The 17,093-nt window shown below is 34.6% G+C and overlaps 1 protein-coding gene across 1 annotated transcript; it reads left to right on the top strand.

The window, feature by feature from the left end:
- Positions 1-693: 693 nt before the first annotated feature.
- Positions 694-7,010, top strand: rgs4 (regulator of G protein signaling 4). The gene is made up of 5 exons (XM_028028755.1): positions 694-868; positions 1,126-1,233; positions 2,472-2,536; positions 4,443-4,606; positions 5,240-7,010. Exons 1-5 carry the CDS (start codon positions 825-827, stop codon positions 5,474-5,476), a joined length of 618 nt encoding a protein of 205 aa, XP_027884556.1. The 5' UTR covers positions 694-824; the 3' UTR covers positions 5,477-7,010.
- The last annotated feature ends 10,083 nt before the right edge of the window (positions 7,011-17,093 follow it).

Genomic DNA, 17,093 nt, shown 5'->3' with positions numbered 1-17,093 from the left:
ATCACACTTGCATAAGATGAACAAATAATCAGACAGCTAAACTAACTTGGGAGTGAAAACTCACATGTAAATATACAAATCAGATACCTGATAACAGGAGAGATTTTAAACACATCTAATATTGTTCAACAACAGTTTATATGTGCCGTTTGAAATGGGAAGATATTAATAAAAAGGTTAGCCAAATGTTGTAAGTTAACATGCTATTTTGAATGGATTATCCTGACTAAAGCACATACAATGTTATTGAAGGAATTTACCCTTATGTATTTAACTGTGAAAATTCACTGCAGTGACATTTATTGAAAGGGACTTCTTCAATGAAAACAAATGACAATGGTTTTGCAGAAATACCTTGTTAAGTACAATAAAAAGAGCACAAGCATATGTCACTGTCAAAGCTTAGGTTAGATTTACGAAGGACATAAATACTTTTTCTTTTTCTTTCTCCTTCATATGAACACCTTCACAAGTTCCTCAAACACCCGAATGACCTCAATAGGAACAAATCACCTTTTGTTCAGGTTGATTTGAATCCCATCTGTTTTCAGTTTCTATTGTGTCTTCTCCCTTTTTTTTCCCTCCCTCTCTCGGCTTCTACTTCTCCACCTCTCTCTTCCTCTCTCCATCTGTTGTGATTGGCTGCTTTTCTCTGAAAGCTTTCTGCTGGTATAAATCACTGTTGGGGGTGGAGATAACTTCAGCTTGCTGTCTAATGCTGAAGGACAACGCTATAAAAACTCTGCTGGTCACAATTGCTCAGTTGGCTCTCTTCTGTAATTGAGAAAAACAAGTCGTGACTTTTGGATTTTTAGAGTTCCATCATGTGTAAAGGACTTGCAACACTCCCTGCCACCTGCTTGAAAAGGTAAGATCAGTGTAATTAAAACAATAAGAGGAAGTAAGTTGTTATGCTTACGGAAATCAAATCAAATACTATCTGCTCTTTTTCTTTAACTGTTTATTTTTAGAAACAGGATACTACTATTTGAAACCAGTTTGTATATTATATTCATCAATAAAATATAAGAGCTCTTGAACACTTCTATGCTTCTAAGCCATTCTTTTGATGTTTTTTTTTTATGCATACAGAAACTGAAATCTTTGAAATGCATGTTTCCACAGTGCTAAAGACATCAAGCACAAAATAAGCTTCCTACTCCAGAAGCCTGAACCTCAAGCCGCAGATCAGAAGGAGATAAAGGAGAAAACTGCAACCACTGTTACAAAGAGGTCAGAATAATTCAGATGGTTTAGTTTTCTTTTTTTTTATTATTTGATTTGTCCTAAAGTTTAACATGTTCCTTTTCCAGAAGATAAAAAAATATATATATATATAATGCTCATTGTAATACACCTGTTGCATTAAGAACAATACAAATATTAATGTAGGAGAGAGTAATGTGAATAAACATATGTGTTGGTTTGTTTGTTCTATTTTATTTCAGTCTAATATTGTTTAAACACAATTTGTTGATGAACAAAATTACCTGTAAAGTGCTTTCAATGCTTTCTTATTTCACAAGATGTTTTTGCCTCTTTCAATAAATAATTGAAACTGAGGATTCTTTTCAGTAGTGAGAATGCCTTTTATTTTGTAATTTTGGGAGCGATAAAGAGAATTGATTGATTGATGCGTTGATTCATATTACAAAAGACCTTGCAACGATGTACTCAGCCAGAATGCCATTTTATTTAATTAGAAAATCAGTGCTCACATGTCTGAGGTTCTTTACATTCATTTAGTCTACTTGCTCTTTTGTAGCTGTTTGGACCAAATATACTCATACCTTTATTATGATTACTGGTGTTTTGACTGGAGAGTTAAATTTAACATCAACAACTTGCGGAACAACAGATCTTGTTTTGATCCTGATCTGCCCGCAGGTGTAATTCTCACGGGAAGCTTGTAATTGTTCTTTATGAGAAGGTGATGGTGCTGACCTTTCCTTTCCGGTAATACATAACCAATAAATTAACAGTGATAAATAATCAATATTTAGTTCATGGAGTCATTTATATGAATACAAATCATGCTTTTTCCCCCTCTGGACATAGCTGTTATTATTCTTATGACTTTTGGTTTTGCGAAGGCAGAGAGATTTTTGTGGAGGTGTAAGTTTCCATGATAGAAAGGTCAGATGTTATTGTCACTGGTGTCAACACTGAATTCTGAATAATACACGCAATACTTTAAAAATACTCTGGGACAAAAGAAAGCATATTTCATTATGCAATATTGAAAATAAATCATTCATTCTAATCACAATCATATTAAACCTTATTTATTGAGATGGTAGTAATAGAGTTGAAGAATTTGTATGTGAGATAAAACAAGTCTAAAACAAAACAAAACAGTGGAATCTTAAGATAAACCTGAATAAATATCTACCAATAAAAATCACATTTACATTTTTTTGCACATATATATTCTCTGCCAGCTTTTAAAAAAACTATTTGTCATCTTCCAGAGTCCCTAATGCTGCTGAGGTGGAGAAATGGAAGGAGTCTTTCTGTCATGTAATGAGCAGTGAAAGTGAGTATAATATTACAGTTTCACATCTATAAAAAAGACTTTAAAGTAGAACAAGGTAAAGGACATGAACAGCTACAGATATAAATGAAGCTAAAAGCTGATGTGATCCCAATTACATTGCCTCTGACTGTCATGCTGGACTCATTAGTTCTCAGCAGGAGGTCCTTGGGGTTTATGTAAAAGAATAAACTTGTTTATATAAGCTGAATAATGTTTCTCTTGAGACACAGTTGTACTTCAGTCATGAGAACACTATCAGACAGCAGCCTGACAAATACTTTACTCATTAATGGTCGTCAATAGGGTTTTTGATGAGAGCAGCATGCGTGTTATCTCTGCTCCACATTTTGAAAATGTAAACCCAAAAAAAATCCCCAAAAAGTGGAAGTTTGTTTTTAGGGTTTCATTGTCATAATTATTCATTAAGTGACATAATTCTGCATGAAACAATGAAACACTATTTTTCATCAAATGGAACTTAGACTTCACGATGTTGGAGGAACAAATTAAGTACAAACATGCAGAGGCACTTTCCAGTTAATTCTCAGGCTCTGGGTTTTTGCTACGTGTCACGAGGCACAACTGGATGGCCCCTGTGGGTGTTGTGACTAGTGCAGAGTTTGTGTGTGTGTGTATGGGGGGGAAGCAAATGTGGGCGTGTGTATTTGTGTTTGTGCATTTCAGCACTCTGAGAATCTCGTCAAGCGTATGCAGTAGACAGTAGAGCATTGGCCTTGCGGGAACCAGCTGAGTTCTGACATGATGCATCCCATGAACCTAACTACTGACCTCCAACATTGTCATGTCTTCCTTCTGCCTCCAGTCGTCAGCTTCTAGTGAACTGATCTTCTTTTAGAAGACTTTGTTTATCATAAACAGTTTCCACTATCTGTCATTTTAGTTGTGCAGAAGTTTGAAGAAGCACAGCTGTGTCTGTTAAGTCTTTTGGCATTATGTCCCCAGCAGAGGCTCACATCTATTTGCTTTCCGTCTTTAAATACTTTAGACTACTTAACAATTAGCTGATGTTTAGCACACAGATTAAACAAATGCTGATGCAGATGGATTAGTCTTTGTGTGAATACTAATTGATTATGATCAAATGACAATTCATTTTATTCCTTTTGTTTGAACACAAATGATCAGTACTACATGAGCCTACATGGCTTCCTCTGGATTTTCAGATTTGGACAGTAGCAATGCTTTTACTTGCTTTAGATATGCTGTAAAAGTTCAAACTGAGGCTGTAGCACATAGTTATGACAATTACGTCTTCGATATTTAATAGCCAAATGTCTCCATTGTGCATTAGTCAAAGTCAAGAACGGCTTATCTTGTAAAGTGTGACATTTTCTAAAGAAGCCCATATGAGCTATTTTAAGGAGTTTCATTTCCTTAGTCAAAATAGTTTTTAAGATATTTCAAAAAACTTTGTAAGCTTTTCTACCTTGCAATACATTATATATGACCTTGGTTTGGATAAACTGAAAAGTAGATACTGGCTACCTGCTAATTTTAACCTTTATTTGATGAGTTAGGACAATTAAGAACTAGTTCTCATTTACAAAACCAACATGGGTAAGGACCAGCACAAAATAGACATTTTCCATCTTAAGCTATTAAAAGTGTAATTTTGGTTATTTCATTTAATTTGGCATTTACTAATTTTTTATTGGTATAGTCACAGATATGATCTTTTAGTCATGAATTGAATTTTCTATGTAAAATTTGTATGATCCTCTAGGTACTTTGGCTTTCTCCTACAGTTAAAAAATATGGACAGTCCAGAAACATAACAGTCATTGATTATTATTTCCCTTAGATGTTAGATTGTGTCCAAATGGAAAGAAGAACGGATGTTAAGTTGTGTTATCACATGTCTATATAATTTCTTTCTTGCTCCTAGTGGGTCGCACAGTTTTTACAAGGTTCTTGAAGTCAGAGTTCAGCCAGGAAAATATTGACTTCTGGATTGCTTGTGAGGACTACAAGAAGACTCCACCTTCCAAGATGGCAACCAAAGCCAAGCAAATGTACCAGCAATATGTTGAGGCAGATGCTCCAAATGAGGTAACGATTTTTTAATTATTTGATAAAAATACTTGAATGAAATCAGTAAGTTTGCTTATGTAAACATTATACAACACTTACTGTTTTAAACATAATTTAAGACAATAGGTTTTAAATTACGACTTACTCTTGTTTATTTGTGAATGAAGTCTAAAGCACTAGAAAAGGCAACTAAATGAAAAAAACAAAATAAAAAACAGCCAAGGGTAAATATCTTTTGAAAGTAGAAATGCACATAAATGACATGGTAAATAAGTATTTAGTCTATCTAATTAAAACAAGAAAATCTGATCATTAGGAAGGACTTTAATTCCCCCCAGGAAATTCAACAATGAACAGTGTTACCAATCTTGGTGAAACCAGCTTTCTGCTTAGCTCATTATTTTTCTTTGGCTATTTCTTTTTTTTTTTTTTTTACTACATTCTCTGAAAACATAGTGTTTTATGACTTAGAGCAAATAACTATGAGATTTTTTTTTTGCCACTGTTGCATTCCCCCACCCCCTTAAAACATAGTTTTAAGATTTTTCTGGATATGGTCAGCAGTTTACTAAGAAGATGACGTTCCATTTGCACCTGTAAAATTTAATCCAAGTTTCCAGATTTTTACTTTGCCTCTTTTTTTTATTCAAGGTAAACTTGGACGCAGCTACTAGAGAAAAAACAAGGCGGGAAATCGAGAGTGGCAGCCCATCCTGTTTTGATGAGGCTCAGAAGATGATCTACAATTTGATGGAAAAAGACTCTTATAGAAGGTTCCTGAAATCCAAAATGATTCAAGAAATATGCCAGAAAGAGAGCTGTGCTGCTCAAGAGAAGAAAGGCTGTGACTGGCCTGACAGTAGGCAGGTTTTAGCTGGTGGGGCCTAAACACTGGGGTGACATAAAGATTTAAAGCAGGAGCCAAAGATGGAAAGTGCAACAGAGAACTAGACTGAGAGCGACAGATTATCAGAAAGAGTTTATCCTTAATGGCGACTCATGTAGGTTTATCTAGGATGCCTTTTTTTTTTTTTTTTTGACTTATTCAACTTGCTGTCATTCACTTGTAAAGTTTAGTAGTCATATATTTGACAAAATCTAATGCTTTCCATCTCTGAATTCACAATCTGCTGTGTTGTGGTTTTCTGGAGATTGGTATGGATAGACCTTGCATTGTATTTCCATTAATATAAAAAATACAGATTTCACAAATATATGTACTGTATAGTGACTCCAAATTATAACCCTTGTAGGAACTATAGGTCAGACATTAAAATGGATTACGATCAATCTACCTCCAACCAACAAACTAACCTTTAAAAAGCTCTTCACTTTGAAAGACTTTGAACACTTGAAAAAAGGTTAAAAAGACAAGTAAGTACCACAGACTGCTTAAAGACTGCGGGCTGAATTTTAGTGCAGTTCCAGCACAAAGTTAGTACAAAATCAAAACTTTCAGTTTATCAACCTGCCAAGACACTCCTTTGCACTTTAGCAATTTTTTGACTTTTCTTTGGAATTCAAAAACCTAAAATCTGACAAATTTTGAAATAGAAGCAAAAAGAAACATCAATCAGATCTTATGACAATATTACTATTGACATATGGTCTGATTGATTACAAAACTTCAGTATTTCAGATACAGCTAAAAGCACTGTGCAAATACAGTATATGTTTTGTCACACAGTAATGTTTGAATACAGCCCAGCATAACATTATAACATTATATTTGTGTTGACAAGCACAAATATTAAGTATTAAATATTAAGTTGGTTGGTAACTATTCACAAACAAAACAGTTTTACAACATAAAAATATTAGTATAGTGCACCTTAACTGAATGCAAGAAAGATAAAGCCACTTGCTTCAAAATGAGTTTTAGTGGCAACAGTAAACAGAATGTTAGATACAAACACTCTCTATGGCTTAACAATTTAAGTTTTTCATTTTTATAACTTATTTTTAAGTCTATAATCAATGTTTATGGTGGCTTGTGCAACAGCAAATGAATGTCTCTGATGCCTGTTCTCATTGCTTTGTAATTCCCAAAATTCAACAAAACTATCAATTGGCTGTGCTGTATGAACATCTTGACATGAGCTATACACTGTGAAAATATATAAAACTAATATCAGAATAATATTTTCATGCTATATACTCTCTAAACATTTTAGATAATAGCTAATAGCTAATTGTTTTTTATTGAGGTGTTTTCAACATTTATATGTAAGCCATGTTGCATTGCCAAAAACATGGATGGTGACTTGCTAGATATAAAAGGAGACATACGTGTTAAATTAAAATGTATACAGTGATCATTTGAAAAAACTATTGATTCTGTATGTTGATATTATTCAATTGTGGTATTGTCCTATTTATCTGTCTGTGATTGTTCAAAATAAAGTTGTGCTTCAAAAGTTGTGATGTTTTGCTCGCTGTGTATTATTCAATTTACATAAATCCTTCTTTAGTTTAATGGCAATGAAGGTAGTCATTCATTTTTTATGCATTTACTTGTCCTAAACTGCACATTGCAGTAGGAATAGTTGGGCAAATGTTGGCCATGTTTGTAGTCACAATGCTCCCCTTGCTGATTAGACTCTGTTTTTTGCTGTGCATTGTACACAGGTGTGGTGTAACACATAATCATTTGTGGAGATATTATATTAATAAAATATTAGCTTTCACTCAATGCTAAGTATAAGAAGATCAGGAAACCAGTTCCTTCAATTTGATGCATATGAAGTTGTGTCTTCACACTCCGTTCTGCATGCACACTTTTAGAATATTTGATCATTTAGTTACCTGACACATTGGGGTTATACCTGTGGATGTATTTTTAGGGCCACACCCTGAACACACTGCTTTCTTGATTGACATAATGCGAATGTCAAAAGAGATCAGCCAAGATATCAAGAAGAGAATTATGGAGCTGCACAAGTTTCCAGACATTTCTCCCATGTCATACAGTTCACAGGCAATGCAACTAAATACTTAGGAAAGTAAACTCCCGATTTTGAAAGAATTAAAACACTAAAAGTTAAATTGTAGCAGTTATTCTCGAAGAAACAGGCAGCCAGTGTAAAGTGGATAAAACAGGGATGAAGTGCTCTCATTGAGAAAGGCTTCATTTTGTTGATGAGCCTCAAATATGTGTGTACTTGAAGCTGGTAACAACCCATCTCTCTATCCAATGGATAAATATTAATAGGAAAACACAAAGATGCGCTTTGTTAACTTTGCTAGCTCAGGTAATAAGCATCTCCTGACACGCAATCATGGTCGGAAACGAGCAATAACAAAGCATGGTGATAAATTATAGAAAAAGTTGCTGTAATATTTAATCAACATATAAAGAAAAAATAGAAAAGAGATTGAAGATTTTATTATTTGCAAAATTTTCAAATCAAAATGTTTTTAATCTGTTACTGTCAAAACAGGTAATTAGACTCTATTTCTAATGCAATTAGAAATCTAATGCAAATAGAAATTACCAGAAATTGAATAGGCTGTGGTAAAACACAGCCTATATCTGAATAGGCATTTACCACAGCCTATTCAGAGATTTGTTTGCTGCAGGAAAGTGTCTAAACAGAAGACTGATTGATGTTTTGACCAATTTATTAGTTATTAAAGTGTGTATGTACGTGTTGGGGTGTATGTTTGCAATTTAATCAGTTTTATATTACAAATTTCAATCCATCAGTAAATATGGGTTTGATTTGTTTACTTGAAGGTCTTAAAAGTAAAATTGTTCTTTTATTATTACAGTAAATTTCTGTCATTTGCAAACCTACATCATTTCCTGTAGTGACTGTGCAGTGTTTTCAGATTACAGATCATTATCAAAATGTAACAGTATCATCTGATAATAAGCAGAGCACAGGGCAATTTTTGTCCAGAGGAATAAGTGTAGGTGTATCTATTTATGCATATCCCTGACTTACACATATCAGTTGGTTTAATGTTAGAGCACTAGTTTAAGGACAGTAACAGTGGATTGACTTACACTTAAAGCACTGCTTTCATTTAATTTCCTCAAGCCGGTTGACATCTCCATTAACTGTTCAAAAATGGAATAAAATATGCCTCGGAAGGTTTTTAGCTTCTGAATCCTTTTGAATTATCCAACAAAGAAACTTCTACTGGAGCTCCAATAGTAGTTTCTCCTCCATGTTTATCAGTGAGTTATTTACCCTGTTTCAGATTAATTTAAATGACTGCAGTTGCATTTAGATCCAAGCTCATCCATTCAAAGAGCTATGTACAGAAAAATAGAGCGATCTGAGCAAATGTGGTGTTACATCTTTCTGATATGCATCACATCCACTGGTCACATCCACTCATACTCACATCATAGACTGCACATGACTTTACTTCTAAGTAAAAAGCACAAGCACTACTCACTACTGCCCCTATCCCACAGAAGACACCAAATTAAACAAAACAAAGCAAGCAAAACTAGTCATTCCAATTCCTTAGTTAGAAAATTAGTTTTTCTAAGAGTTGATAAAAGTAACTAAAGTAGTTGCAAAATCACCTACTGCATTACTTGCTAAGTTTCTGAAAATAGGTACATATGCTTATTTTGTTTTGTTTTTTTAATTTGAATTTAATTATAGTAAACAATGTTAAATATGGCTTGTGTTTATTTTTAGTCACCCGGGTCAGGTCTACTACAACTTAAACAACTTACGCAGAAACTGAGAGAAATGCTACTCAACTTTAAGTTTAAAACTGTTGTAATGTCTGATAGAGGATTAATTTCATAAAGGTAAAGTCTTAAAACTTAGTCTTAAAACTTTAAAGACTTAAACAAGTCTTAAAACATGTTAAAGAAAGACAAGGACAAAAAAAAGTAAACGATTTCTTGGAAATCGTTTTATTTATTCAGCAGCATGTATCTGAACCCACTGAGAGGGACACTTGGGGTGGATTTCCGTGTTATTTTCAAGGACACTGCGACATTTTCAGAATGGTGGATGGATAATTTTATATAATAAGTATGATGAATGCTCTAAGCCGTCTTAGAAAATTAAATAGAAAATGACCCCAATCCCCCATTGAATCCTTGATAAATGTATTGTAGATTGTTGAAAAGCTTTTTATAGGACCATGATGGAATTGTATGTCTACACAGTTAGGTAATTGTCAATTCCTCATATGAAAAAATAAAAAAGCTGGTACTAAGAAACAATAAAACAAAATCTCTCTCTCTGTGTGTCTTTCTCTTTCTTCCTCTCTGTCTGTCTGGACAATGCTAGCTATTGAATGTTTGTTTACCATCAGGGTAAGTTCACGGACCAAGCTTCATTTCCAAAAGCCTGGATGAGTCTCTGTTAACTGGACCAGTAACTTTGTTACAAAAACATAGCAACACTGAAGACCAACATGAGTTATAAATAGAGGTAATTCTTTTAGCTGAGGAGGTCAGATTTAGGCAGGTGCCAAACATCTAATCTCTTTTAGTTATTGTAACCACTACTTAACTTAATTAGCAATAAATTCAGTAGGAAAGTTACTTTTGTTCTAAGGTCACACAGGAGGATGATAAGCATACAAGTTTTAACAACTCAAGTTTACTTTTCTTTCCCCACAAAAAAAAATATATAATCCAGGTAACACTAGTTACCTTAATGAAATTAAGGTATAAAACTTAAATTGTCCACCCTTATATAAAAATATCAAATTAATATATAGAAAATTGAGGTTAGTTTTTTTTAAACAGTAGCTTTAAAGCTTATTTCAACAAAAGAAATTACATATTCCAGTTAGTCCTTCAATATAACAGTTCAGTCAGTCAGTTCAGTCAATGTGGGTATAAGTTGTCCGTTATGAAAATGTTCATGAACAAATAGTTTGTGGAATAAAAAAAAGATTTGGGGCCCCCTTTTTGTTCAATAAGCTTATCTGTTGTCCACGCAAAACATCCAGCTCCAGCGGCACCAGGCCCTCCGTCTTTCCAGGCTTCAGTCCGAGTCACAAAGATGGCGGAGGAACCATCCTGGTTCTGGAACTCCACTGGCTCGTTCAGATATCGGTCGTCCAAAAAAAAAAAAACAACCGGAGAACTCTCAGAACATTATGTACATTATACAGTTAAAAAATAAACAGATTTCTTTCATATCACAGCAGCACTTATGCGTAGTAACTTCTCTACTTCTGCTGAAATGTGCTTAGTCTGCATAGTCTGCCATTTCTTTTTTTCTTCTTCCCTCTTCTTTACTCTTCTTCTCGTACCGACACAGGAGAAATGTGGGTCTAGTGCCCTCTACAGGACAGTCTAAGAACTAACAAACAAACACATTAAACATACAGACAGATCAGCATAGTTTATGGGGGTTACACTATATATTCACCTTTTAAAGAGGCAGAAAAAAGGGATTCAGCCTTAATGGTTTGCTTTACTTTGTGACTAGGCCAATGCATTTCTGCGTTTTGAACCTCAGCTCTGAGTGGTACGGCTTGTGTAATCCCCGAGACTAATCTTGCGCAAGTCCTGCAGAACACCACAAAGGAAAAACCTCTGATGACCAAAGCACAACAGCAAAGACTAAATGAAAAACATTTTTTACCTCAGGCAACGTTTAGCCCACAGGTTATCAGTCAATGGATGATGTGAGAAAAAAAAACAAATCAGTAGGTTTGAACAAAGTTCAGAAACACTAAACAATATCTAGTTGCTGTTGGGGGGGAAGGAAAGCTTTACAAAGATATGCTTGAAAGAGTTGACATATGGGGAAGGGAATGTTGGAGACAAAGGTTACATTCCAATAGTAATATGATGATAAATTGACAAATACATCATACCAAAGAATTTCAAGATTGGGAAAACAAAACAAACATTTTTAATAATGCCTACCATACATAATAATTTACTTCATGTGTTGTTGCTGTTTTTTAGGTATGTAAGCAATTTAATATAAAGTTGTGAAAAAATTCAGATCTCATATGGTTCTTTTTCAGATTCCACACTTCAAAGATAAACAAGTGAGATGATTAAGTGCAAGAGATGATGTTATAAAGAAATCATCCACTATCTTGGCGTTTGGTCAAATGCACAACAAATACTAAGAACAGCTATGGCTCTTAGTATTTGAGCCACAGCACACAAAGAACAAAGAAAGTAAATGGTATGTGACTTGAAATGAGCGGTGAAAAAACTAAGTTTAAAGGGAAATAATAGGACACAGATGTGACTATTCAAGGCAAGGTCAAGCAATCATGGAGGCATAAAGCACATGAAGTGAATGAGTGATTATGTCTTGTTAGCACAGAAAACCATAAACCCAAAAAGAGACAGAAGAAGAAAGACAACATTGAACAGGACACAAAGAAATTAATCTAGCTTTTTTCAAATACCTTCCTAAGATTATAGTATGCTTTTTCTAAATGTTTCTGCTTACACCTAAATAGTACCAAGTCAATTTATCCAATTGACAAAACTGATTTTTTATTTTATTTTAACATACTATCTGCTTGTAAAAACACTTTCAAATATTACACTAGATAATCATTGTCAACTTCCTTCCCTCACAAGTATTAACATTAGGCAATTCCCCTGGCAGGGTATTGGAAGCAATAAAGAGCCATGTGAAGTTTAAAAACACAAAGTGAATGCTACAAATTAAAAGGAAAAATTATCATGTCAATGTACTGTTGGGGATCCAACCTCAGACAACAGCAGGAGGTGCGTGACTGAAAAAAAGATTTTAATAATCAGAAGTCAGAAAACAATATTTACACTGGAAAGTCTGAGAACTGTATGCTACCTTAGGTGACTAAATCAAGAGATGAGAAACAACTGTGGACAAATATGAAACTAATGCAATAAGGCATAAGGCAGTGTTTTTCAATCTTGGTCCTCAAGGAAAACATATGTTTTAGATGTTTCCCTGCATCAACACAGGCTTTTGCTGAACTACATTAATCTGAATCAGGCGTATTAAAGCTGGGAATGATCTAAAACACGCAGGGCAGTGTGCCTCGAGGATCGTGGTTGAGAAACATAGCTTTAGAGAATTTTCAAAAAACATTAATGAGCAAACAGCAACATGAAGACCAAGGAACACAGAAGACAGATAAGGGATAAAGTTGCAGAGCTTAAAGCAGTGCTAAAAAACATAGCTCAATCTGACTCACTGAGAACTATTCTATCCATATTTAAAAAAAAGAAACAGACAAAGTACTGTAGTATGTACGTTTCCAGCTGCAGTCGCTTCAAAGACTCTACAGTTTTTGAAGGGACTGCAGAGATGCACACCTCAAGCAAGACAATATGTTGACAATATGAATTACACGTGTGGTCGGACAATTTTGTGTGTATTCTGTACTTCTCTTAAAGGTGCCGTGTGTTCTTTTTAATATGTTTTTTTTTTTTTTTTTCACAGTTTGCTATAAAGTTTACCATGTACAATATGAGACAGATAATCTGTGAAAATATTGATCTTCTCCACCTCTTTTCTGAGCTACTATTGCCACCTGAAGAAATTCACCAATTCGTGTTTTTCTCCTCAATATGAAAAACTACACTCAAAGACAACCACTTGAATGAATGAATGAATAATTTATTTACTGGATTAAATGGGGTGCAAGCTAAGGAAAAGGAAGAAGCAACTTTGGAATTATTCATACACTACTACGTATAACAATTTAGTACTGACGCATCAAAGTTGAAGGAATGCAAGATCTTTTTCTGTGCACCTCTATGGTCTTGCTGCAGTTTTTGTTCTAGATCGCCAAGATGCATACAACAACTGGATGAAATCTGCCAGCGGTGTCTCACTCGTGTGGCAATTTACATCAGGAATGGTCAATATAGTTTTTGAGAACAAACTGCTCTAAAGCTCTTCCCCCCTTTTTTCCTAAACATGTAACTGTTCTATTTTGATTTCATTAGGCAACAGAATGTGTCTTGAAAATTCCTTGTTCCTGAGTGCATTTGCAAACTCTAATTTGTCTTTACATATTGCTTTTGGTTCAATAAATTCCCTTTGATGAGTTCTTTAGGCCACACAGGAGTGTTTTTACTGCACATAATGACAATCGTATACGAGGTATCCTGTGTTATCTTTTGCTATTGTTCTAGGGTTAAAATCCTTTTTTGGATTTCTATGGGTGTTTTATGCACTTCATGTGAACACCTGGTTTTATCTGCAATTACCATTCCTTCTCTCTGATGACAAATCAGTTCCCTACAAAGCTTCCTAACGTTGTAGGAAACTGTTTGACCTTTGTTGTAATTTTCTCTTTTGTATTTTGTAGCATTCTCCATCTAATCAGTGTGCTCTGTTCTCCTCCTCCTCCTCTGTCTCTGACTTGTATTGTGATTAGATTAACTTCTCTGTAAACAACACATTGATAAAGAAGTCTGATTTAATATAATCAAGTAAAAAAATCTAACAATAATTACCAGCATTAGTTTGTGGACAACAGAAAAAAGTATAATGTTTTTTTTTCCTGTTGTTTTTCTCTCGAAAAATTTTTTAAAATAGAATTCTAGAGGTTTTGTCTTGCAAGTATGTGTGTTTCTTTGCCTGCAGCTGTAATAATGCCCAGGTCCTGGACGGGCTGAGACACTCTGGCCCTAAGCGGTACTCCATTTTGTATTAACCTGCTTATCGGTGGATTTTTTTCTCCAGGCTTCCAAACGCTAAGCAGCTGTGAGCTTTGATAATTGAAACCTGACAGGAGGGTCTGGAGCTCTAATGTCATCATGCGCACAAGAAAGCACGTACCCTCTGATACACATGGACACAAAGGCACTTATCTCTACCACACAATTATACATGCACCAAGTACATACAAAACACACAGCCCTGCTGCCACATGTCTGGATGTGTGGTATGATGTTTTATTTCTAAACTCTACAGAATAAATTTGATATTCAGAATATGTCTGCACCTTATTGTTAACTATAGAACTGTTGCATAACATTCTTGCAGTCATATTTGCTAAATTATAACATTATTAAAAAGTTTAATTGTTCCCACAACTCATTCCTTGAGGGGAAATAAATGATCTGGATAGCGTGCAGACTATTGTTTTCAAGCCTTTAGTTGTTTTGTTTATATACAGTATATATATATATATATATATATATATATATATATATATATATATATATATATATATATTCTTTTTTTTTTTTAATTAGAATATTGCCTCAGACTTACAATAAGAAAAGATTTGCAGTGATGTAGCCTAAATTACAAGCACACTTAATAACACTTAAAGTTTTATATTTTACTTTGTACAGAAATAGAACTAAAAATTAATTACATGGCATTGTTGGTGGCAACAGCACAGACAAGGAAACACGTTAGGTACTCTCTATGTTAGGAGTGTTATTAAAGGCATTTTCTTTGACAATAAGTCTTGAAGTATTTTAAAGGGTAGAAGTAAGCCACTGGCATTGTAGATCATTTTACTATGTCATAAGCATAGATGAAAACAGTCTGGACTACAACGCATATAGGGAAATCAGGCCCACAGGAATGTGGCATGCCATGCTGACTTGTGGAACTTTATGTTGTGCTACTGTGGATGTTGAGCCTTTAGAAAAATGAAAGACACTTAATGAAACTTAAAGGAGAATGTTTAAGCACCCATAGCGCGACCTCATAAGGGAGTCAACTGCTCCTAATTTTTTTGTTTCCGTAAAGTACATTTTCAAAACAATCTAAAATTCCTAGCTTTTTTTTTTTTTTTCATGAGATCAATGTTTATCCTGACAGAAAAGGTTGCCATAAAACTATGGTTGCAATAAAAATTAAAGCTGCAAGCACAATTGAATGGGTATTTCAAGTCAGTGCCACTCCTGTCTTGTGGCGACCACACCACAAGGCACCATCTCCATCATTGTCGCCCTTGTCAGGGTTCTCAATCTTATAAGTTGTTGTAACCCGTCAGTGCTATTCCTGAACCTGTCCACAAGGTGGCCCTTTATGTGAATGTTCCAAATCACCTTCAGTCCACTTTAGTTCAGGCCCAGGTCAAGCCTTAAAAGATTGGAAGAAATCGAACTTTCCATTTTTGTCACTTTCTGTTTGAGGGCGAATAATTGGCGAGGACTTTCTGTAGGCTTTGGAGCAGATGCCATCACGTTCTCACTAAAACGAGAAAAGAAGATCATATCACCCCAGCTCTAATGTCCTTACATTGACTCCAAAAACAAACTTACATAAAACTCCAAAACAGCTGAAAGACTGACTTCGTTTACATTTAAAAAACCCTCCCATTTAGAGTTGCCTTTGATTAATAACAGCTGGAACATACGTTAATATATTTGATGCATACTTGCTTGATGATGGCATTTGAAGCAATGTAATATTTGCTTGTTTCAGAATTTGTTATGGTATTATATTTGTAAAGAACTTGGAATTCCATGTTGCTGAAATATGCTATGTAAATAAACTTAACTTGACTAAAATAAGGATGATGAAAAGTAATCAAGCAATGTTTTGGGTTTGGGGGTATTTATCCTTTGACATTTAAGCTCAGACAAACTTAAACTGATTTAACTGAATGTATCTTGGGCTTTCTTAAAAGACACATGAAGGTTAATCAGACAAAGAGAAGCAGCTGGGTAAGCTGTAAGCAGTCTGAAGCTGATAAATGGGAGGCGTTAACAGGCAGGTTGACAAACAAAGGACAGCTGGTCAGCAGGTGAGACATTACTGAATATGGCAAACAACGCATCTGCTCAATGCTCTACAGAACGTCACTCCACACTAGGCAAGATTCACATCAGTGACTATCAAGTATTGACTGTCAGCATAGAATCAACAGATTAACAAGTCATGTTCTGCACCAAACATGAATTGTTTGTCACCATAGAAACTGAAAAATATTACACTCCTGATCTTGAGTTTCATAATGTGCTCTTTGTGATTGTGAGATTAACAGACATTGTTTAAAAAATTTTCAGTAAAATATTACACTGAACTTCACAGAATGACAGTGAAATTTAATTTAGACTTGGCCGTCTTTATCTTCTAGGTCAAGTACCTTAATTACTGTGACAGACAAAAACGAATTTTGTGTACGAGGGCCAACGTCACTGTTGATCACTGTGTAAGGGTTTTGAGTTCATCCTATCCACACCATCTGCTTTCAATCAATCTTGCAAACACTAAATAAAGGGAAGATTAGGCAGGGTGTCATTCTAAACCTGACTGAGCACAAAAACTTTGTGAGTTTCATAATTCCATGTGAATTTATTAAATAACATGAGGACATGATGCTCTGACTAGTTTGGGAAAAGCAAGTGGCTTAAAGATTTTGAATTCAAGTCTGAATGAACTTTAATTCAGACTTGAAAAAAATGTGATAATACAAACAGAAGACAAAGCAGCATGTTGATTATTTAACATACATTAGAAAACAGAATAACTAAAAAATACAACCACATCATTCACATGATAAGTCAACTTGTTTTTAAAAGAAGGTACATTGATAACATACTGTAGATTTTACTCGGTTCATAAAAATCAACACTACAATT

This window comes from Xiphophorus couchianus, chromosome 9, assembly GCF_001444195.1.
Source record: "Xiphophorus couchianus chromosome 9, X_couchianus-1.0, whole genome shotgun sequence".
In the NCBI taxonomy this organism is placed as follows: domain Eukaryota; kingdom Metazoa; phylum Chordata; class Actinopteri; order Cyprinodontiformes; family Poeciliidae; genus Xiphophorus; species Xiphophorus couchianus.
The sequence above is the reverse complement of the archived record's forward strand: the minus strand, read 5'-3'. Positions and strand labels throughout refer to the sequence as shown.